The sequence below is a fragment of the Hyperoodon ampullatus genome (genome assembly GCF_949752795.1).
Source record: "Hyperoodon ampullatus genome assembly, chromosome: 15".
In the NCBI taxonomy this organism is placed as follows: domain Eukaryota; kingdom Metazoa; phylum Chordata; class Mammalia; order Artiodactyla; family Ziphiidae; genus Hyperoodon; species Hyperoodon ampullatus.
Genome location: NC_136928.1, coordinates 20,787,574 through 20,812,150, shown reverse-complemented (window position 1 = coordinate 20,812,150; position 24,577 = coordinate 20,787,574). Strand labels below are relative to the sequence as shown.

The 24,577-nt window shown below is 43.2% G+C and overlaps 2 protein-coding genes across 2 annotated transcripts in view; one reads left to right on the top strand and one right to left on the bottom strand.

The window, feature by feature from the left end:
- Positions 1 to 219: 219 nt before the first annotated feature.
- On the top strand, positions 220 to 10,465 carry MFSD9 (major facilitator superfamily domain containing 9; the record flags this gene model as incomplete). The annotated part of the gene is made up of 6 exons (XM_079720644.1): positions 220 to 422; positions 857 to 998; positions 5,213 to 5,300; positions 5,910 to 5,953; positions 9,317 to 9,443; positions 10,314 to 10,465. 6 exons carry the CDS (start codon positions 220 to 222, stop codon positions 10,463 to 10,465), a joined length of 756 nt encoding a protein of 251 aa, XP_079576770.1.
- A 6,583-nt stretch (positions 10,466 to 17,048) lies between these two features.
- Positions 17,049 to 24,577, bottom strand: part of SLC9A2 (solute carrier family 9 member A2) — a gene marked incomplete at its 5' end in the record, with an annotated part of 87,311 nt that continues 79,782 nt past the window's right edge. Inside the window, 4 exons of the mRNA XM_079720503.1 lie at positions 17,049 to 17,636; positions 18,661 to 18,751; positions 19,966 to 20,097; positions 22,527 to 22,623. Of these exons, the coding sequence (XP_079576629.1) occupies positions 17,263 to 17,636; positions 18,661 to 18,751; positions 19,966 to 20,097; positions 22,527 to 22,623 (694 nt within the window). The 3' untranslated portion in view covers positions 17,049 to 17,262. The remainder of the gene's footprint in view (positions 17,637 to 18,660; positions 18,752 to 19,965; positions 20,098 to 22,526; positions 22,624 to 24,577) is intronic.

The following is a 24,577-nucleotide window of genomic DNA, read 5'->3' as shown; positions in this document are numbered from 1 at the left end:
ATGTTTCTGGAATTTTCCACATAAAGTCCTTCCTCACTCCACTGTACGTCACCCAATTTCTCCTCGCTAACCAGGCCCCATCACTCCAGCCAGGAGAGGTACCCCTTTTGCTTCCTGACGGGTTGGTGGCATCTGGAGGCCCAAACGTCCATGTAACAGTCTCCTCCCCTCTCAGTAGAACCTTTGTTACGCCCCTGGTGGAAGCCCTACCCTCTTGCGATGGAAAACCTCAAAACCAGTCGGCTCCAACTTGCCAAAAGGACAGCGAATGTTCCAGATTCTGGGGCCGTCGCGGGCCCCAGAGAAAGCGCTCGCAGCTCTTGTGGAACCCTCACAGCTCCAGGAGCCTGGTCCACACTACGCCCTCCTGTGTTTCAAGGGGGCAAACCGAAACCGGGAGGGGCCAAAGGAACTTTCTACAGGTCAGTCACAGCCAACTAGGGCCCTCGGTCTGCGCATCTTCCCACCGAAGCCGGCGCTACCACCTAGGCCCACCCCTACCACTCCTCAGGTGAAACTCATCATCTCAATTACCTCTCAATTACCTCCAGCCCTCCAATAGCATGGGCGGCGGGCTCCCCAGGATACGTAGAGCTTCATCATCACCGTCACAAAACCAGCGCGTCGTGCACACACGTCCTCTCCCCGGGCGGGACGCGAACCAGCGGTAACCCGTACAGACTCCCCCGCCGCGCCTGCTTAGGAAGCACAGCCCAAGAAGGGCCGCCCGCGGCGTTCAGCTCTGCGCAGGCGCAGCCACTCGCTTCCGCCTAGGGGCGGGGCCAGCGCCGCGGGCCTGTCACGTGAGCGCAGCCCCCGGCGCGTGTTCGCGTAAGGAACGCTGGGGCTGAGGCAGCAGGGCTCCGGACCGGAACCTGGCCTCGGCACCACCGTGGCCGCGGCAGAAACCCAGGACAGGGACCCAGGCGGGGGCTCCCGGCCCCGGTACCGTCGGAGCCCGCCGCTTCCTGCTTTGTCTCTACCTGGTGGGATTCCTGGTGAGTGCGTGCGGGGCTGGGCGCGAAGTGCCGGCTGCGTCCGCGACCTGGAACCCGATCAAGGCTGCTTTTCCTTGCAGCGGTCTGCCTGGTGATGCCTCCCTACCTCTCAGTCCCGCTCTTGCCCCGTAACCCCCTTACCTCTGCACCTGACCACAAATGAGGCCTGCCCTTCGCGCCTGCGCTGGGCCCAGTTCGCGCCCCCCAGTCGCAGCCCCGCTGTTTAAGATGCTCCAGCACCAGCTTCAGGTGTGACTCGGTGACCGAGTCGCGCTCGAGGGTGACCCTGGGTGTTAGATCCTGTGGGAGGTGCATCACCTGCAGCCTGGACAGCAGGGGCGCTCCGGGCAAGCTTGGGGAAGCCCAGCTGTGCAGTAGCTGCGGGAACGGTAGGAACACATACGTCCTTTTTACCAGGCCAGGTGGGGAAGTTCTGTTGATCACCCCGCTTGGGCAGAATTAGGTACATTTTCCTTAGGGTTCCTGGTAGACTGGAATGCTTAAAAATGCAAACCACAGTGAATTATACACATCTGCCTTTCGACAAACTGTTTATATATTGCACAAGGCAGGTTCGGTTTTGTTACGATTTGTGTGCGCGTCCTGGTTTAATAAGGACAGTTATTAATTTCCCACGTAGAATGGGAAGATTAGAAAACTGAGTGTATGGTAGGGTAAGCCATCCAGCCAGCTGGCCCTCCATTTATTCATGGAATTTCTGAAAACCTGTTATGGGGTAGGGGTTATGGAGCTCCAGGCACTGTAATACACATTCCCAACCGGGAAGACCTTGCAGTATTACTAACTAAAACTAAGCTTGTATTGGTAATTCCTGTGCCATTATATGAGGGAACCCTACATGTGCCTCTTCACCCCTCTTTCCCCAAGTCTAGGCCTGGTTCAGTTGCCCTGGTTGTGAGCTAATCCGGGTTAGGGCAGCCTTGGGACAAGGACCCAGGAGGATTTCCTCTTTGCTGGGCCTGGGACTTTATCTTGAAGACAAAAGGAGCTGGTCAGGTTTAAGTGTCAACGGGAGAAGGCTGCCTTCTGAGGCCTTGAAGATGGTCCCCAAGGGCACTGGGTCCTGGCAAAGAGGAATTACTGTTTTCTGCCCAGATGCAGGTGAAGATCACAACTCCCCAGTCTGATGCCTGACTCGAGTTAGGATGCTGAGCTGTGCTTAGCTAGGAGAGGAGTGGGGAGACAGCCTCCTTCCCCATCCTCAGTGCAAGGTGTTCAACAGTCTGTAAAGTTTAATGTTGAGTTAGTAGTTGTTAAGACAACGATGAAAGCATATTCATCAAATCCCTTAGACACAGAACCCTGAGACACCCAGGGAAGGCAACGTTTGCACCAGGATCTGTGTCTCCAGTTACCGTGGCAGACCCCACCCCAGGCTCAGTGCTTGGGTTCAGAGCCTGGCTCTCCTTCTGATCCCATTTCTTTAATCCTAGTTCAGTCTCAGGATGTGGTGCCTCTCCAGCCTTCCAATCCAGTCACCCAGAATTCAGAAACGTCCACTGTGGGTGGTTCTTCAAATTTGGAAAGGGAGTTCTGTGTCATCCATGCTCTGGTAGGGGATAGGGACCACCCTAACTCAGATGGTACTGGAATCTGGCTCTGCCAGAGGAAAAGGATTTGGACCCTTACCTGGAAAGTCCAGACCAGGGTTCAGAGAGTTTTGGAGACCAACATGACGAGAATGCAAAATAGTTTGAGATTTTAAAAATAAATTTGCAGATCATTCACTATGGCCTTCCGATACAGATTTGAATATTCCAAGCTTCTCGTATGTTGGCTACATGCTGTGCACATGGCACAGTCTAATCTAGCAAGCCTGATGGAAAGTTTTAATAATTTTAATAATTAGAAAGAAGCAGTAGGTCTCTAATATCTTAAGGAGAAAATGTAAGATTTCCCAGAGTTAAAAGAGAATAGGGAATTTTTTAATGGAAAACGTTGTAAACAATTAAAATATGTGCCACTTTGGATATCCTTGAAGAATCTAAAGGCTTTTTGTTAGCTAACATCTAAGGAATATTATACATAATTTAGTTGTTATTTTTAATATACCTAGGGATGTAAAGACCCCTAAGACTTTTAGGAAGATGGTTTCCAATTGGGAGAGGAAAGGAATAAGATTAAAGTATTTGCCAAAATGTTTTGTTTTTAGCTCTTATCTGTATTTCCAGGTTTTAATTTGTTCAGGAAGGAAGACTAAGATGACCCTCCAGGTACTTTTTGGTTAGCATCCTAAGATGATGCTAAGATCTATGATTGCAGTCCTTTCTTTCCTCCAGGTGCCCGGAGAGATTTAGATTCCATTTAATCAGCTTTAGTCAGGTAATAATTCTTTTTTTTTAAAAAAGATAATCCACTAATCAAGAAATGTTTGGGTTCCTTACCCTGAAAAGGGTCCTGAAACTTTAGAATGTATTCATCAGATATCACTGAGAGAGGTAGATGTTCCCCAAGAAAGGTTTAAGTGGTCCCCTCTCACCTGATTTCCTTATAAATGGTTATAAGCACATGACCAGTTGCCAGATTTGAAGTGCACTCAAAAGAGAGTGGTTTTGAAGAAGCTATGGCTTCAGAAGAAGGGAGAAGTTGCCTTTTATAGTTATGGAGAAGTCAATTTTAAAACAGAACTTCCTGAGAGGAAAGAGCTAGCAGCCGGCTAGAGAAAGGTAGTATTTTTCAGGCTCACTAAGTGTTAAAGTAAGTCTATCATGAGTTGCTGTTTTCGTATTTACCTCCTATAGATTTCAGCCTGACTACTTACAGCTTCCTCTCCCCTTCTTATTTAGAATAATCATTTGAAATAAATGACAAGTGGTACTGGGAATTTTTTTGGAAAAAAAAATCTTGTTGGACAATTGAGTTTCCTTTTCTGAAAAATTCAGAAAACTCAACAGCTAGCTGATGTATTTTGAGTCTTATAAATCATATAAAACACCAGCAGGCTGATGGGGCAAAGCTGATAGTAAAGCCCAGAAGAAATTGGCTCAGAAACAGAGGAAGTTTTAAGTAATCTTAAAATTGAAATAATGAGCCATGGTTCTGGTATTATAAATGTGTCAGCTATTTAAGGTCACTGGATATTAAGTATATGGCCATCTAAAGCTGTAACCATGGAAAAGGGCCCCTAAGAAGCGTATTTGGAAGTTCGTGTTTCTATGTTAGGTTAATGTGCAGCCACCAAGAGAAGGAAACAAAGGATTGTGGAAGAAAAAACATATTTCTATTTAACCAGGATTACAGGAAAAGGAATTTGGGTTGAATATAAAGAAAACTCTCTGTGTGTGTGCAAGATGTGTTTTTCCTCTCCTGAACCGGTTGTAGCAGGTAACCAAGTGACAGAGGAAGGAAAACAAAACTTAAAGGAAAAAATGTCTTTCTACTAACTCAGAGTATTAGCCAAAACGATCAGTACTTACCCCAGAATTGAAGGAAAGAGAACACATTTCCACTTCTGCTGTGTCAGACCTCTCTTAGCCATCATGTCTCTTAATGTTCATCCCGTTTCTACCAGGCAGGTACTGTTATCCCCATTGTTTACAGATGACAGCACGGACACTGGTAACATGAAATAACTTTCTAAGGGCACATGCTTAGTAAGTGATGGAGCTGGAATTGAAAACCTCTGACCCCAGAGCCCATGCGCCTTCTGTGCCTTAGTGAAGAACAGCAGGCCATCCCCTAGTACACCAGCCTTCTCTCTCCTTTCTGCTGTACTGAGACTTTCCCTTCAGGTCTTACCTCGTCAGGCTATAGACGGCACATGGGTCTCCTTCCTTGACTCCGGGAGGAATTTCACATTATTTAACAGGTGCTGCTTTGCTCAGAAATACACATTATCCCTCCCTCTTTGCTCATTTCATTACTCCCCATTTTTTAAATTTGAGGAATGCATGTAGCACATGCTCCTTGAATATTAAGGATCAGTGACAAAGAAGCTAAAGTTAAAATGGATTCTCCGTCAGGGCGATCCAGGCATTTACAGGTGGCAACTATTGTTACACATTGTATTTGGATTCCTTGATTCCTTGAACTTGATGAGTATAGCTTCCTGTAGAATACAATTTTGAGTTCTTGTTTGCTCAAAATTTTAGATACTGTGGGGTTTTTTAAATCAGTTTATAATTAGGATCACCACTTTAAAAACACCCAGGCCTCAGCTTCCAATTTGCGTTAATGAGCGTTTTGTTGCTTAGGATTTGTTTGGTGTAAGCATGGTCGTCCCTTTACTGAGCCTTCATGTCAAGTCTCTTGGAGCGAGTCCAGCAGTTGCTGGAATAGTAGGTGAGCAGTCCTGCACATTGTCAGAGCACTGATTTTCAACCTCCCTGAACTGAGTACCTGACAACACATGAGTCTTTTAGCTAAGTAATATCCAATGGTGAACTGAAAAGGGGATAAAATGAATTTTCAGACTATTTCAAAGTACGACCCTGGAGCAAATGTAGTTCATCTTTTCCTAGACTACATATGTTCAGAGAGGTTTCCGGGTATAGCATCACCCCCATGCCCCCCACCGCCTGTGACGTCACAGGTACTTATTGAGCCTCTCCAGGGAGCTGGTTAGGCCTGGACTCCTGCCTGCGGGAACCTGTGGCCTAATGTTATAATCATGGAGAAGTCATGACTTCTTGCCTCACGCAGGATGAGAAGGACTCTCTCAAGGTCCCTAAGGGTGACCTTTGCCTCCAGTCTCTCTCCTGCTTTCCCTCAATTTTATTCTGAAGGACTTTTACTAAAAATTATATTACTTTACTCTTCCATCTGAAAAATTATTATGGGGTAATTTACTTTTTAAAAATGGTCTTTTTTCCCTAATGTTTTTCTGTTAATTTCATCCATTTTTGTGGTGGGTCTAGCTGATTTTATAGATGTTACTTACGTTTTTTACAGGCTACTCCTGTGGCGTTTTGCAGTTCTTTTCCAGCACATTGGTGGTAAGTCCTCTTCCACCTGGCAACACATCTTGAAAGTATAACCCTACGCCTCTGAGGCCACCCATCATGGCTGTAGTAAAATAGGGGTTTGAGGTTTACCAAAAAGGAAGTGTGCAGATGGTGAGGACTTGCAGTGCCCTTATTTCAAGAAGGATCCCTCAGTCATCTCTTTCCCTCAGTTGACCTCTGAGAAGACATAGGCCTGAAGAGATTGCGTGGCTGGATCTGAAAGGACCTCGCTGAGTCAGAATGAGAGCCCACTTTTTAAATTGTAACATGTTTTTCCCATGATTCCTGCCAACTTTTTACTAGGAGAAAAGAATGTAAACAGAAGTTATTACCAGTTTTGTTTCAATTAATTGACAATCATCAAATCCATTCAGATCTAAGGATTCTATTTGAAGTTGGGCCTTTTTGAACTACGTGGCTTATCAGTTATAAAACTTAAGTGTATAGACGGAGGAGCCACTGGGAGTGGTGGGTTGTACGCCGACCGCAGGCGGTAGAAAGATCCAGAGCTGATCTCGCCACTGCCACTTCTGACCACGCAGTAGTTTGCAGTTCAGCACCTCTCACTGATGTGCCCCTTCTTCCCTGCTCCTGTGTGCCCTCCACTGCACCATGCTGGTCCTGAGGCCTCGGCGTCCAGTCATTCGTGCAGTACAAACAGAATGGTCAGTTTTGTCCCAGGGATTGATCAGCTGTGACCTTGGTCTAAATAGCTGGTCTCACAGTGAGTGAACACCATGTACATACAACAGTGTGTTTCCGAAGAGTGGCTCATGTGTAAAATATATTTTATCATTTGTTTTTGTTAATGAATTTATTTGTTTATTTATTTTCGGCTGTGTTGGGTCTTCGTTGCTGCGCGTGGGCTTTCTCTAGTTGCAGCGAGCGGGGGCTACTCTTCGTTGCAGTGCGCGGGCTTCTCATTGTGGTGGCTTCTCTTGTTGTGGAGCATGGGCTCTAGGCGCGTGGGCTTCAGTAGTTGTGGCTCACGGGCTCTAGAGCTCAGGCTCAGTAGTTGTGGCACGCGGGCTTAGTTGCTCCACGGCATGTGGGATCTTCCCGGACCAGGGCTCGAACCCGTGTCCCCAGCATTGGCAGGCAGGTTCTTAACCACTGCACCACCAGAGAAGTCCCTAAAATATACTTTAAAATAGAGGAATTCAGTCAGATCCCTTCACGAGTTCTTAAATAACCAGTTACTCCCTGATTATTTCTTTGTGGAAGTCTTTCATGTTTTAAAGTGGCCTAACAGTAATAGTCATATTTTCATTTAATCCTTACAGTGACCCAGGAAATTATTTGGGTGCCTCCCTTTTATGTAGGAGGAAATTAAGACTTACAAAGTTTAAATAATTTGACGAAATCCCCTAATCTCAGTATCTAAACTCTAAGCACATATTACTGTTTCCCTACACGCCACCTGTCACTGCCTTAATAGATGTGTATCGGATTATATACGAAACTAACGCATTTGCTTGTAGGGTGACATGTCATATTTCATATTCTTTCTTGTGAGAAAAGAATTTAGGATACATCTTAATAAATGTCCTTTCTGTTTTCTTTGGAAACTCACTACCAGAATACTTGATATGTGTGTATATATTTGGTCAGTTAAATCACAGTGTATTTTAATTACTCAAGTGCCTTTCTCCTACTGGACTCCATCCTCCCTGAGAATAAAGACCAGGCTTGATTTGTTTATTTATGTTTATCAGCAGGACTTACCAGCGCACCTGGAACACAGCAGCACTTTATGAATTTTTATTGCCAGCTATGGCCCAACCCTCTTTTTCAAATTGATCCTTTGCTTTTTTATGTTGGTGCTTACAAAGCACATTTCATGTATCTCATAGCTGTAATTTAATGAGAACCTTCCTTAGAAAACCTTCAGATAGAGGAATACCTACTTAAAATGTCTTCTTTAACCACTACTTTTGTAAATACATATTTTAATTAAAAGTTTCATAAAAATTTTTAATTTTAAAAACAAATCTTTGCAAAGAAAAGATCTGCTAAATCAGATTAGTCTAATATTTTTTACTATATGCATTTTAATAAAGTGACTAGTATTTATCAAGTACTTATGATGTGTCAGGCCCTGTTCTAAGCACATTATAACATTTAATCCTCATAATAACCAGTCTTAACCACCAGTCTGGGGGTTATGGGTTTTTAATGATTCATTTTTTTGCATAAAGCACATAGCAAGTGTTGACGGGGGAGAGGAATCTCCGAGGCAGATATTATGATTACTGCTACTTTACAATAGAGAAGCTGAGCTCAGAGATGTGCCTCTGTGTGTAATTATATTGACTGATATACGTGCAGTATGTGGACTGATGAGAGTTTGGAGCTGAACCCGGACAGCCTGGCCCAGGGCCCAGGGCGTAGCTCCCGGATTACATCACTGCCCTATGAACAGAGGCCAGTGACCTCTCCCAGGTCAAAAGAGTGGAGAATTTCTAAAATCCCATTGAAATGAAAATTGAGGAAAGATAAAGGCAAGTTCTTAATGACATGGAATGATGATCAAGATGTTAAGTGGAAAAGCAAGCTACAAAATGTGTGCAGTGTGGTCGTTTTGTTAGAAACGTATGTAGATTTGGGATTATGAGGGTTTTTTTGTTTTTTTTTAACAAGATGTTGGGGGTAGGAGTTTATTAATTTATTTATTTTTGTTGTGTTGGGTCTTCGTTTCTGTGCGAGGGCTTTCTCTAGTTGTGGCAAATGGGGGCCACTCTTCATCGCGGTGCACAGGCCTCTCACTGTCGTGGCCTCTCTTGCTGTGGAGTACAGGCTCCAGACGCGCAGGCTCAGTAGTTGTGGCTCACAGGCCTAGTTGCTCCGGGGCATGGGGGATCCTCCCAGACCAGGTCTCGAACCCATGTCCCCTGCATTAGCAGGCAGATTCTCAACCACTGTGCCACCAGGGAAGCCCCTATGAGGTATTTTTATATTCATTTTGTTTTTCCGTATCTTCTAAAGTCCTAAACGGTGACTGTGGTTACTAAGGAGTTAAGTTGCATAAAGCCCTGAGAAGGAAGACACAATGAGGCTTTAAAAATTATCTTTCCCCATCCCTCCAGCCACTGTTTGCTGTCAGATGATCACAGATGCTTTCTTTGGTATCTTAGACTTCTGGGTGATTAAAAAAACTATGTTGTGTTTTCCCACTCAGCATGTGAAAGATTAGAGAAAATAACTTACTGTGTCAAAAGGCATAACAGAATTGATCTCAGGATCTGAAACCCAGTCCCCCGATGTTTCCCACCGGGTCACGTTTTGGGGGTATTTCCGGGGTGGTATGGTTACTTACAGGAAATCACAGGCTTTCTGTTCTCCCTGCTTCCTCAGGGCTGCTGGAGTGATGTCGGAAGACGGTCTTCCTTGCTGGTGTGCATCCTGTGCAGTGCCCTGGGCTATCATATTCTTGGAGCAGCTACCAACGTGTTCCTGTTTGCCCTGGCTAGAGTCCCTGTGGGTGAGTTCTCACCCTGTGCCTGGGTTTTCATTCAGAATCAGTCAGACAGCCTATCCCCGCTCGGCAGTGCCTCTCTGATTAGACTTTATGTAAAGACCGAATAATGACAACAGCAGTGAGAACTGTTAACACCAGCAGCTGGTGTCCACCGAGCACTTAGCATCCACCAGGTCTGCTCAAACTTTGTGGGTTTTTTTTTTTTTTAATTCTCTTGAGTAACTTCTGTACTCTTTTGCAATGCGTTAGGTTAAGCCACATGAAATTGCTCATTTTGTAAGTCAAAAATATCTGAAGTTACATCTGGTTCAACTTGGGCTGGCCAAAAAGTTCGTTCGGGTTTTTTCCATACCATCTTATGGGAACTTTTTGGCTAACCCAATACTATTACATGGACTCTTACTTTAGAGGCATTGAACTTGCCTGAAAAGTTCATAAAGGAAATGGCATCCTTTCCAACACTGTGTCAGCCACAGCTGGTACGTGCTCTGAAGCAGCCTGGGGCTTGGGGTTCTTGAAGACTTGACCTTTTCCACAGTGGAAGCTGCATCTCTGCTTGTGCCCAGAGGGATGAGCAAAGAGCAGAAAGGGAGCTGGGTATGCCTGGCGTGGCAGTGACGGCTGCACGGCTCCACACCCAGTGCCCTGTGGCCTCCTGGAACCTGAGGTCTGGCGAGTTATCCTGGAGCAAGGGGAAGGGGCTAGAATGAGGGATGCTGTGCCCTGGATGCACGTTAGAGTCACCTGATGCCCAGAGCCTGCCCTAGACCTCGGGGGCCCCAGGTGCTCAGGGCACGCCCAGAGCTGAGCATCCAGGGCTTAGATCACAAAGGGCTCACCCACCATGCTCAGGGTGACCTCGCGTGCCGACAGATGGCAGGGAGCCCCAGCCATTCACGCTGGACAGTGCTCCGAGGACCTTTACATTTCAGAAAGCCCACTGTGACTGTAGCGAGGAGGACCCACGGAAGGCCGGGAAAGGAGCAGTCTGGGGCAGTAATCCAGAGGAGCAGAGGGAGAGGTAGGCGTGGGACTGGGGACGGGGACGGGGACGGGGTGGGTGGGGGAGTCCCAAAGGCCTCAGGGAGGCCCCGGGAGGGACTGTGAGTACCGCCCAGGTGTCTGGTCTGGTGGAGCTCGGCCGGGTGAGAGGCTCATCCTGAGTGTTGAGCACGCCGTGCCCTTCCTGTGTTACCTGGCGGGGAACACCTGTGGGCATTTATGGGACCTTAAAGAACATTAAGAAGGCGTCTTATCCTGAGGACACTTCTGTAAGATGGAGAAATCTGTTGGGAGGAGAGGCAGCCCACTCGAGCGAAAATTTTAGGCATTTGGGCAACTGCTGTGAGAGAACAGCTTTTTATTTGGAATGCACTTTAGAAGCCAGCCCGGAGATGCTCCATAAGCCCTGTGCCCCTAGGAGCCAGCTTTTAAGAAGTCTCTGAAATAAGGTTCCTGCATGTCTAGCCAGGATGATATACAATGGAACAGGGTGATGGGCTGAAAAAACATTTTTCATCCCTGATTTTTTTTCCTGAAGAATTTGCCAGTTATATGGTAATGATTTTTTAATAGTAAAATTCCTTTAAAATTGTAATGAAGTATTATTTATTCTAATAAATTGTAACTTTTAGAAGCTATTGTTGTGTCCTTATGTATATTTATTGATTTCAGGGTCCTGAATCAGTGCTTTAAATTTTAGCCTTTTATATGCTAACACACATCTTATTTATTGATTTCAGGGTCCTGAATCAGTGCTTTAAATTTTAGCCTTTTATATGCTAACACACATCTTAATAGTAAAAACAACAAGCCTTTGGCTTGTAAATCAACACCAAATATATACATAATCTGAAATTTATTCTATACTCATGGTGAGCAGATAGTTTCAGGAAAACATGTCATCACAGAAGGATTTGTTTCTAATTAATCAGGTGCATAAATACTTACTTTAAAACATCATTTTACTTTAAATCTGTTTTTCTCAAACATCATCTAAACTCACCATTTTACAAATAGCTGTCTGTGAAAATAAAAATTTTAAAATTTCTACTATTTTCTTGATTCAATACATTGTAAGAAATTGTGCTGATTCTTATTTTGAAAATGGATACTCAAACAGTTGGCATTGTTCCTCAAGGGGAAAAGATAATTATAAACATTAAAGAGTGTTAATTACTAATAATATATAGTATAAAAGTGGGCTGTAAGAATCTTGTTAGAAAAAAGAATTGTGTTTTGATCACTCTTAAACTGTACAACATTTTGATAAATAAAACTTCTTTTCCCAAAGCACACTGGGGAAAAAAAGTAAAGCTATTAATATTAATAGTTGCAAGTCACATCGTGGAATGGGACACAACCTTTCTTGGGGCTTCTCAGAGAATCTCTGTTCCATTTTGAATAGCTGGGACTCAGGTTCTCATCCAGACTGAGAATTGCTTCTTCCTGTGCTACCTCCCCTACCAAACCCATCCTGAGTTTGCTTTCATGAGGTTGAAACCGTGTGAAATATCTGAAACGAGCCTAATGTAATAAGCATTCAGTTGCTGACCGTGGGGCTTTTGGCCTTGTGGGTCTGTGTGCACGCAGCTGGGTGCAGGTTCTGCGTTTGCCTTCATCTGTGCTCTGGGCTGAAGCACAGGCCTGGGCGTCCTGAAGTCCCACTTCTAACAGTGCCAGGCAGTGATGTCACTGACAAGGGTGAGCATTTTCTCCCATCACCTTCAAATCACCTTCACTACACCATCTCTTTGGAATAAATGACACACTGAAACATGCCAAGTTGGAACTGCTGTTCAAAATAACTTTCTAGCTAAAGGTTAAGTAAGAGGTAATTACCTCTCACAGACAGTAAGAGGTAATTAAGGTAGCAAATATAATATGTAAACAGTTTTGTCAGGTGCCAAAAACTGTGATCGTGAAAACCTAAAATTTGGTGGGTTGATACGTACCTCTGCATAACCTTTAAAATCATCGGGTAAGACAAAGGTCAGTATTAACCTCATGTTTTTTGTTCGGACTGGCTTGAGAAGCAGCAGTTAATGTTTCAGAGCAGACGTTATCTTTGAGTCCTTGGCCAGGGCCTGTTTACATATAGAAAATTAATGGACCAGTTATAATCTTTATTCCTGTAATCAGGTTCCCTAATGCAGTAGCAGTGCTAGCCTACTTTGAGATATATAGGTATCCGAAACTTTTTTTTTTTATAAATTTATTTATTTATTTTGGGCTGTGTTGGGTGCTTGTTGCTGCGCGCGGGCTTTCTCTAGTTGTGGAGAGCGGGGGCTACTCTTCGTTGCAGTGGCTTCTCTCGTTGTGGAGCACGGGCTGTAGGCACGTGGGCTTCCGTAGTTGCAGCACATGCACTCAGTAGTTGTGGCTCATGGGCTCTAGAGCGCAGGCTCAGTAGTTGTGGCGCACAGGCTTAGTTGCTCTGCGGCATGTGGGATCTTCCCAGACCAGGGCTCGAACCCATGTCCCCTGCATTGGCAGGCGGATTCTCAACCACTGTGCCACCAGGGAAGGCCCTGAAACTACTTTAATACTCTTAAAAATTCTTCTTTCACAAATTCCAGCTCTCGTGACCCCATTTAGTACAAATGAGAATGGTTTTGATGTATAAATATAAAAAAGTTGGAATTTCTGGGGCTTTCCTAGTTTCATGTGATGTATTATTTTCTCCATAGTGATTAATTAAACGTTTCCATGTAACTTAATATTTTAAACTTCTGTACGACATTTCACAGAAACCCGGAGAAGTGCTCCTTTGTCAGCATACACACATAAAATTTGTTTGGCAGATACTGTAACTGGAGGCCTCATTTAAATTAGAAATTTAAGTAGAAAAAAAGCCTCGTTTAAATTAGAAATTCAGTTACCACTCATACTTATGACTCAGCAGGACCCAATGAAATAAAAAGGGGAAAAACATTTGAATATTTAATTCAAAGTATTTCGTTACAGAAGTGAAAATCAGAAAAGTCACCACCAGTATGTCCAGAATTAAGTCGGCTGGGCATCTCACAGAGGGATTTTCTCCACCCTACAATACGAGGATGACGGGTCCCCATAAAACCTCTGTGACAGACTGAAAGGTCCCAAGCCATCCAAAAGAATCAATACGCCATGCAGGTTGAAACGTGACCGTCCATTTACAGTAGCTAGGTTAACTCTGCACACAGAAAAACTCATTCCCAGACCAGACCGGTATGAGAACTGACCCAGAGTTTATTGACTATTCTTAGAGGTAGTCAAGTAGAATTTTATTTGAAAAAGGAATTGTAGAAAACTAGAAATATAAAAGGGATTGGAAAATGATGTGCCAGCAGAACACTGACAACACTCAACAACTAACTAACCATGTGGGTATTTGGCCACCATCTGCTGACCGACCATCTGAGGGTGTCAGCCACGTGGGGAGTGAATGACATTGGGAAAAATTCCAAAGGGAGCTGTCATTTCTTGTCATTTCTCGTGGACGAGAGCTATGGTCCCTGCCAGGCAGCAGTTACCAGCTGGGGCTCTCACTTGCTTTGCAGGTAGGTTGAAGAAGGGGCCTGGTTAAAATGTGGGATTTAAAATGCCAGCAAGCTGGGACTTCCCTGGCGGTCCTGTGGTTAAGACTTTGCCTTCCAACGCAGGGGGTGCGGGTTCAATCCCTGGTCAGGGAGCTAAGATCCCACATGCCTTGCCGCCAAAAAACCAAAATATAAAACAGAAGCAATATTGTAACAAATTCAATAAAGACTTTAAAAAAATGGTTCACATAAAAAAAAAAAAAAAAAAACCCAGCAAACTACCCATTTTGCTCTAAGAGTGGAGAAAAAAAAAACGAACCAGAAAACCCCAGATCACCAGACAGTTCTGATTCATGAGCCTGACTTGTTCAAGCTGACAGAGGGAATCAATATTCAGTGTTAAGGCCTCAACAGATAATGTCACAGCTACGTCAACTGCACAAAGAAATCCTTCAATCACTCTTGAAAGAGTAAAGTATGCATTTGGAACTAATAAAATATTATAGTTCTCATACTTGTTTGTGAAATACCAGTTTTAACATAAACATGATTTGGGCAATGCAACAGATGCAAAATGTGCTGAGACGTAATAAATAACTGCTTCTTGCTTCTTATATAAACAAACATGCCCCCAACCCCAGGTAAAACGGTACACTCCAACTCCAAAACTTAGCAAAAGCCGAAGGGAATTTCACCCTGAATGTTTGGGGGCATATACAGCAAACACATGTTTCTAAAAAGTGTCAGACTTTGGGGCCAATTTCTAATCGTTTGCTAACTGACAGAACTGCTCAATAATTGGCCTTAACGTCACATATAAAGAAATAAGCCCTGACTTTGTAAATAGTTCAAATCAATTTTTTTGACAACAAATATTAAAGACCCATCAAAATTCCACAGTCACATTGGAACTTTGGCCGGATCAAGTGTTGTTTGAAACAAGGGAATCATTTACAAGGGCAGGGATGTTTCTGTACTGCAGAAATTTAGATTGTTGTGACATTTAGTTAAAGGGTTTCAACTCCATACCCTCTTCTCCTGTAGTGTCTAGAAATTAATAATTTCATAAAAACAAGGTACAGAGAAAAAACTAAAGTCAAATTTCTTTTTCATCAATTTTATCATTCCACAGATAAGGAAAAATTTAAACTGATAATAAAGATAAAATGACATAAGTGTTCCTTTTTAGAAATTTACACAATGTCATCCAAGTGTTTTACCTGACTTTTAATTGGTGAAAGCTGAATTTGGTCCACGTGCTTAACAAGAAGTATCATAATAAACATTTCCATGTTTTTCTCCTTCCGTTCCAGAACGTTAGACTCCTTCTAATATTTATTAATCTAGGACACCAAGAAAAACCAGGAAATTCATTTTTAAGATCATTTTACATTTCAACCTTCCTTTTCAGATTTCATAAACTGTAACTTAGTCTTCAAACTCAAAAATATACATCACATCTCTTGATGAATCATAGTCCTATAATGAAAATTCTAAATTAAAAGTCAGTTTTAATTTATTTCCAGCAGATGAAATACATATATATTTTTATATATATAAATATTTCCATTTAAAATTGAGAATTTTGGCACAGGGTCCTGAACTTGTAGTTTTCAAATTACGTCTACACTGCTTTCCACTGGTCAACCTGGGAGAGTTTGGGAAAGAAATCGTGCACTTTTTGAACTTGTACCTTGTGTGTTTACCCTTCCCTCTGTCTCATGCCCAACAATCTAGCAGTATTCCAAGATTTCAGAACATGAGAAAAAAAGGTAGAAGATTTACTTCACGCTGGTGGAGAAAGAAGGAAGGGATAAGATTTACGGCTGAGGATTTCTAAGTACCGGATCTTTGTTTAATTTATTCATATTTTTCCAGCAATTGTGTGTGGTCACTTGTCTCCTTTGCTGTATCTCCAATGTGAATCCAAGGGACTACATGAGTGGCTTCATCTCATATCTAAACCCAGAAATTCTGAGTCTTGTTCTAGTCAAGTTTTAAAGAGGGTTTTTTTCTGGGAAAAGTGACAGGCCAATAAAATCTATCATCTGAGAGATTCCAATATTAATCTTTAATGATTATGTTCCACTTCTTGTCTTTCTGCTGTACTTTTAAAAAGTACTCAGATGAGTAGAATTCATTTTTAGATGAAGAATTTGAGCTACTACTTTCTTGAGGGGGGAGAGGTAACAAATGACAGACTAGTGCAAAAAAAAGAAAACTCCCACATTCTCCAAAGTGCATCCTGCATAAAATTCAAAACCTGAATTCTCACCAATTGGTTAAACATTGGAATATTGTTTATCCCTACTTTTATCTTTGTCTGCTTGGAGCCTCTGTCCTGGATTCAAAGTTCTAGAATGTGCTACAGAAAAGGTCTAAAGCAGGTGGCTGCAGGGGGGCGTGACAGGGGATCTCCTGCATCCTCCTCCCAGTATTGCACAATATAAAACCCGGCAGCCAGCTGTGCAGGCGCTGCCCTGTCACCTCCACACCCACCACGTGAGGCCAAACTTCATCACAAGCTGGCTCTGAGTCTGGCGTACAGCATAAGCTGGTTTCACCCACACAGCCCTTCTCTTTGTACCATTTAAACACGATGGGGAGACGGAATCTAGATGTCACCCAAAACACACAGTAGAACGAGGAACAAATTGAAAACCAGCTGACTCTCATCATTTCATAGGCGCTACAGTCTGGGAGCCAGGCCATGAGGTTCTGCCTAGATGCTCTGGCTGTTGCCGTCCTCAGGGGTCTCTGCTCCGTGCTGTGCTCTTCCTTAACCAACTGGCATCAGCTCAGGATCAGGAAACACCTCCACCCCGAGCTGATGCCCCCCATCCTCTAGGAGCTGCCCCGGATGCCATGGAAAGGTGTTCTGAGTATTTTTAGTGCCGTTCACTGAAAAACTAATTACAGATATACATATTTTTTCATAAATAAAATCTGAGGCATATATGTATATATTAAAACTTTCACCAACAAGGGTGTGTTAAAAATTTCAAGTTCTGTCCTTCAAGTTCAATAAAGGCACACGTGGCTTTTTTTTCTTCAGGCTTGCAAAGAATACAACTGCTAGCAACAGGTCATATGAGACATTTTATGGGGCTTTTGTTTCTTTGATTTTCTTCTTCTTGGGATAAGCATTCGCCCCATGGATCAAAGGCATGGCTCTACCACCCAAGGACAGTATGTAGGTGCATAGAGGGTTGGAAGTGGATTCCCTTGCTGTGTCAGGTTGCTGGGTAACCAGCCACAGCTGGGCAGGGCCGGTCCCCCCAGGTCTGCTTTGGCCATTTCCATTAAGGCTTCTCACTCCCGAATCGACCTTTCTGGTTTCCAGGTTCTGATGCCCTTCGGACCAGCCTAGGTGGCGCCTTGGGTCGGATGCCTTCGTTCATACGGTCGCCCCCCCGCACGGAGCCAAAGTGGCCTTTGGAGAGGAGGGGCTGGCAGAGCACGCCTGGGGCCTGGGGGCCCCCCTCTTTGCTGTGGGCAGCTGGGGAGCTGCAGGGCTGCCCTTGGCCGGAATCAGCATCTACCTCGTTCTTCCATTCCATTTTATAGGCCTGGGGGGCTTTCTTTGAGAACTGTTCTGGCAAGAAGCGCCTGGCTCGGGGCTGCAGATTGAGGACGGTGGTCCCGACGTCTGGATCTGAGTCACTGCTGTTGCCACCTGCCAGGGAGCAAAAGAAGGACAGCGTGGGCGGGCCTTTTAGGGAGAAGGTGTTACAGGCGACTGGCCAATACATTCGTGGGTCTGGCACCTGCTGTGCCCTCCCTGGGGCTCTGGGGGTCGGGCAGGGAGGCCAGAGGGTGCACCCCGACTCCAACTGAGTCCTGGGCGCGTGCATAAGTCCCGTGAGCACGCGTGTCCACAAGTGTGTACTCTTGCTAATTCTGAAGAGCTTCCCATGTGCCAGCCACTGTCCTAAGCACTCTTAAATGCATTAACCTACTGAATCCTCATAATCACCCACTTTACACATGAAGTAACTGAGGTTCAAAAGATATTAGTAGGTGGTGGAGCTGGATGTCAAAACTGAGACCACCTGGCGGCAGCTGTGCGCTCACCTGGCCCATCCGAACGGCCCCAGGGGGCTCAGTTCAGTGTCTGGCACACGGTAAACAGATCAATAATTAGCTGCTATTATGAAGATTCTTGTCTTGATCTAGGATGTACAATCTCATGCACAGCTTTATTTCCTTTATATTTTCATAAAATGGTCAAAACACCAATATGGCTTGCAATCTACATAAAGATTACCATCAAATGAAGAGATATTAGCCGTCATGTCAAAGCTTTAATAATTACAGCCATAAGTCAATTATATAGTTGCCTTTATGAAAATATATTAAAATTATTATGAACATTTAAGTTAGAAATGTTGTAAGAATTATAGAATTAAATTTAAACCTTTGAAGACTGACAACTTTCTATTTACCCGTTCACCAACCACAGACAGTGATATCTGCTTTTGCTATATCGCATAGAATCAAATAACTGATTGAATTACGTATAACGTGCACAGAACTCCATTCCAAAAGGATGCAACACTAATAAAAGGTCACCAAATTATTATTATAGATTTGCAAACGACTGAACTCATTGTCCTTAAAAAAGAAGAAGGAAAATTTTTCTATTTTATAAACACTAATAAATAAGTTTAAAGTCTTTTTGCTCCAGCTGTATTCAATACCTGCATTAGAAATATTCTTTTTCTTTTGTAGCTTTTCTGGAAGCTTTGTATTTTTTGGTAAGGATAAATATCGGGAGGTTGAGGTGGAAGCCTGTAAAAAAAAAATAGAAAACCTTATTTAGATGACACACATGTCATTTATTGTATGTTACAGGCTTAGAATTCTATGTCAAACCTAACCCTGGTGTTAAAAATTAAAATTTTAGCTCTGGATTCCGAAACTACTGGGTGAGGAGCTGTAGGGATGGGGAATAAATTTCCAAGTAATAGTCATTTTATTTAAAATAGGTAAAACCTCTCCTAAAATATGGAAATCAGTACTACTAAGGAAAACAGAAATAAAGTGGGACCCTTAGGAACAAGGTATGAAAACCACCGGCTTTTCTTAAAGAAAAGCTACAGAAACACCCACTTATAAACGCATTACTAAAAAAGACTTAGAACCTACATGGATAGGGAGAAAGATATATGAAAAATGTAGCATGTTGTATTTACTTTCACAAATCTTGAAAATGACAGAACAGAAAGTATTACTATAGCTAACTTGATGGCATTTCCAAAGCCACAGTCTCTAGTTTCTTTAACTTTTAATCGATGCTGCCACATTTCACATGTAAAAAAAAATAATATTGTTCACACATAACCGTTTTGGTCTCTGACAGCTCAGTATAGAACATTATTGAGAATGAGATGCACTGCCTGCTATGTTTGATCAATCAATCAGAATATCCTTTTAAAGTGGCTTCCTTATCTATGGCAATGCCCTGGACCAAGTAGAATGCTGCGCACCTGAAACTCCCCTGACGTGTGCGTGCGCACACACACACACACGGCCTCCTAGAAGTTTCCACACATGCACGCATGGCAGCCCCCCTTCAGGCTGCACCCTCTCTCTGGAAAGGTCAAACAAGACTCTCCAAATGAAGCCTGGCCCTTCCATTCAGTTTAAAACTGTACCCTGTATGACCCTTCCCCATCCTCCCAATCTCCTTCCTCAGCCCTTTTAGGTTTATTTTGTCCACAGCACTTACTGCGTCTAACATAACATAATTATTCTGTCCATTCCTGATGGCCTTCTCTCCCACTAGAATGTGAATTCCACAAGGGAAAAGAGCTCTGTCATTCTGTTGACCAACGTATTCCAAGTGCCTAGACAGTGTCTGGAAGGTGATAGGTGTCCGAGCAACGTCTGCAAAGACGTGATGATGAACTCCATCCCAGGATTCCTGTGAATCAGCCCCCCAAGGCCATCCTGGCTTTGCTGTTGGAAGCCTTCTGCGTCCCAGAGCCACGAAGCCCCCTTACCCTGTGCTCCCGATTCAAGCTGCTATCCTTACGAATGCTTTCCCGAAGGCTGTGCCTTCGACGGATCAGGATCTCCTTGGCTTGCCTCTCACTTGTGTCGGCAGTCAGATTGTGTCGGTTGTAGGACAAAGTCTGAAATGAAAATACAAGCAACATTTTACAAAAATGATGATCACTGCCCGGAAATTCCAAAACTTTACTACATTCCTTTGGCTTTGCACCTCTGATAGGTACTTAACAATGAACGTGCAGAGGGGAAAAACAAGAAGTATAGAAGTTAACGTTCTTTCAAATCTTGAACGAATTCATGTTCTACCAAATCTCAATTTAAGGGTAACAGTGGTAGTAATTTCAAGTTATTCGTAGAGATGATATATCAGTGTCACAGAAGCCCTTAGAACTGTGCTGGGCACAGAGAAGTGCTCAATTGATACTACCTACTGTTACTAGCTATGATGAAGATGGTGATGGTGGTGGTCTTGTCTAAATGTGTCAGAGCAGGAGCTGTATTTTATTCATTTGTATCTTCTGCAGGGAATATAGTGCTTTGTTCTATTCATAGATATATTCAATACATATATCCACACATGTATTCAATAACTATGTATTTGATTCAACCAAATAAAATCCTCTAAGAAAAAATAAGAATTCATGTTCTAATAAGAGTCGGTGAATACTTTTTTTTTTCATTGAAAAGTGTGATCTTTATAAATGAGAAAACGATCGAAATCATCAAGCACCTTCGACTACCTTGAAGTACCCTGTCTGTATTTACCCATCAGTAGTGGCTGGGGAAAAACACAAGTCAACTTATACCTTCCCTATTGAATAGTAATTGCTAGTATAAAAACCAACCACTTTGGGCCACTTGGTGGCGCCATGACCCTCTATTAAGTCAAGAACATTTCTTTTCAAATTGAGAAAAGCTGCTGGCTCCCTCAGTAATGATCATGTCCTGGTATTTGAAGCCATACAATTTACAAACGAGGGCTGTCCAGGGCATAATATTTTTAGTTTTACAAGCTCTAGAGAAATCCACTTCCTAAAATAAATTGTATTTAGTAATTAAATTCATTTTTCTGATAGAAATAACGTGTACTTCTTGGGAATATCCTTATCCCCAGAACTATATCAGACCTAGCAGAGATAAACAGAAGTAACGCAGAACAGCACTCAATTCCTGCCTTGAGGAACTGGCTATCTAGTTGGGCATTGAAAGCTAACAAAATAATACTAAATCATGAAAGGAAGTACTAAAACTACGTGGCATGTAGGAGCTCTAAGTGCTATCCCATTCAAAGACAGGTCTGGGAACAACATAGAAGGTGTTGGGGAAACCTTAAAAATTGGAGAATATGGATGGACTGACAGGAAGAAGTGGGGCATTCCAAGTGGAGACACAGGGGAGAGCAACACAGTCCAAGGAATGAATTCAGACCTGTCCTCCGTGGGTGTCTGGGTGGCTGAGGGAGAGGTAGAAAGGGGAACTTGAAAATAGATCCCAAAGGCTGAAAGAATAGTTCGTTTACCCTGAAAGCCACGACTGCTTTGTCTCATTTTAAATAGGAGGATGCTGCGTTAAATGGGGCTTGAGGAAAAGAATGGAGCAGCCGTAATGTCGGATGGAATGGGATGGTCTGTGGGGAGGCCAGCTAAGAAGCCACAGAAATGACCCTGATGTGAGTGACTGGGACCCCTGACAACTGCTGTGTCCCTGTGCCAGTTCACCTCACTGTGCCTCAGTTTCTTCATCTGTAAAATGGAGACAATAATAACACCACTTGTTAGAGGATTAAAAGAGGTAATACACGCGATGCAGAGAAATGGGGCTTGGCAAACTGTATGCACTGTTAACTATTATTAGCAAACCATGAGAACAAGGTGTTAAAAATGGAAATGGTTTGAAGGAAGTGACTCAGAAGATACAGGAAAGGAAGAAACGATCGCACTTCATGAACAACAAAGAAGGTTAAATACTTTTTTTTTTTTTTTTTTTGCCGTACGCAGGCCTCTCACTGTTGCAGCTCTCCCGTTGCGGAGCACAGGCTCCGGACGCACAGGCATAGCGGCCATGGCTCACGGGCCCAGCCGCTCCGTGGCATGTGGGATCTTCCCGGACCGGGGCACGAACCCATGTCTCCTGCATCGGCAGGTGTACTCTCAACCACTGCGCCACCAGGGAAGCCCTAAATACATTTTTAAAAGGCTTCTAAGCAATAAAGCTATTTCATTAAAAAAATTTTTAAAGAGCAATCAATTGCTTTCTTCACCGTTAGATAACACACTTTTTTTTTTTTTTTTTTATCTCCAATCCTTTGGTAGCAGAACTCCCAGCTCCCTGGGTCTCCAGCCTAGAGCCTTGACCAAGATGTCTGGGAGGAGGGTAGTGCCCTAAAAGGACAGACCCTGGGGTGGGTCTGAGGGAAGAAAGTGTCTGGTGTGGGGCCTGCTGAGGGTGCATGACGGTGGGACAATGGCCACTGTAACTGGACAGCATCTAATCTGAAGGCATATTTTTAGCCAAAGGCAAATACATATTTTGCTAAATAAATTATTCTTACTCGCTGACGGATCTGATAGAGATTTCTTGATAATATTTCTCGAATTTCATCCATTTCACCAGGTGTGAGCTTCCTTATTTTTTCTTCACGACAGTCACTGTGAAAGTTTAGAAAAAAATATTTTACTATCCAACATGTATCAAATTCATCAATTTTCTTTCTTAGAGATATATCATCATTTAAGAAGAAGAATCTTGGGACTCCGTGGTGGCACAGTGGTTAAGAATCTGCCTGCCAATGCAGGGGACACAGGTTTGAGCCCTGGTCCAGGAAGATCCCACGTGCCGCAGAGAAACTAAGCCCATTGGCCACAACGAGCCTGAGTTCTAGAGCTCACAAGCCACAACTACTGAGCCCACGCGCGTAGAGCCCGTGCTGTGCAACAAGAGAAGCCACCGCAATGAGAAGCCCGCGCACCACAACGAAGAGTAGCCCCAGCTCGCTGCAACTAGAGAAAGCCCACGCGCAGCAACGAAGACCCAATGCAGCCAAAAATAAAATATTAATTAATTAAATTTTTAAAAAAAGAAGAAGAAGAATCTTAAAGAATAACACTTAGGAATTATTCAATATTTTTAAATAATTCAAAAATCTAAAACATTGATTTCAGTGTCAAAATCATTCATACAATTTTAATCATGAACAAGTTTTTTCAGGGTCTATTCATGCAATTGTTTAAGGAGGAAAGACCAGAGTAGCTTGCAATTCTATCACTTTATTATTTCTAATACTCCATAAATTAATATAGGATTTTTTTCCAACAAAAACTTTAGCTGCATTTTGCTATAAGGGCCTATTCTTTTAAATACCTCATTAGAAACATTTACAGAGACACCATTTATAATATGTATGTACATACAATTGATCCTCATTATTCAGGGATTCCATATTTGCAAGCTCAACTACTTGCTAAAATTTATAAACACATTATCAGTACTCATCGCACTGTCCCAGTCATTCACAGACATGTGCAAAGTGGAGAAAAACTTGAGTCGTTGGGCATGCACGTTCCCAAATGAGGTCAAACTCATCTGCCCCCTCGTCTCAGCTCCTCGTCTCAGCTCCCATGCTGTAAAAAAAAATGTCTTTTTCACAGCCTATTTAGTGCCATGTTTTTCACATTTTTGTGCTTTTTATTGGTGATCTTGCTGTTCTAAATGGTCCCCAAGTGTAGCTCTGAAGTGCTGTCTAGTGTTCCTAAGTGCAAGAAGTTCCTAAGTTTTAACTCTACTTTTTCTGAAGGATATTTTAGCAGGATATGGAGCTCTAGGTTCAGTTACATTTTTTCAGAATTTTTGAAGCTACCAATGGTGTCCACTGGTTTTGCTGAAAAATCAGTTGCCAGGTTTTTTTTCTCTTTTGAAGAAAATAAGTCTCTTTTTCCCTCTGAGTATGTTTAAGATTTTTTCTTTGTATTTTTGACTTTTAGCGGTTTTACTAGCAGGTATCTCATTTGGTTCTCTCCCTATCTAATCTTCTTCGGGTTGTCACAGTTCATATCCTTTATCTATTTGGGGAAATTCTCAGTCATTATCTCTTAAAATATTGCTTCTACCAATTTCTCTCTCATCTCCTTCTGGAACTTTTCACTATATATATATGAAATTATCCCATATATTTCTCACTTTCTTTTTCATCTTTTTTTCACTCTGTTCTTCATTCTGGTTATTTCCTTCTGTCCTATCTTCCAATTAATCACTTCTCTCTTCAGCTGTGTCTAATCTGTTTTTATACCTATCAAATGAGATCCTAAATGTAGTTACTTTATTTTTAGCTCAAATATTCCACTTAGATATTTTTTGTTTATATAATCTCCATGAGGATGCCAAAAGTGTCAATGCCATTTTCTTTCCTTAAACAAGTTATTATTTCTATTTTAAAGTCACTGTCTGGGGCTTCCCTGGTGGCGCAGTGGTTGAGCGTCTGCCTGCCGATTCAGGGGACGCGGGTTCGTGCCCCGGTCCGGGAGGATCCCGCATGCCGCGGAGCGGCTGGGCCCGTGAGCCATGGCCGCTGAGCCTGCGCGTCCAGAGCCTGTGCTCCGCAATGGG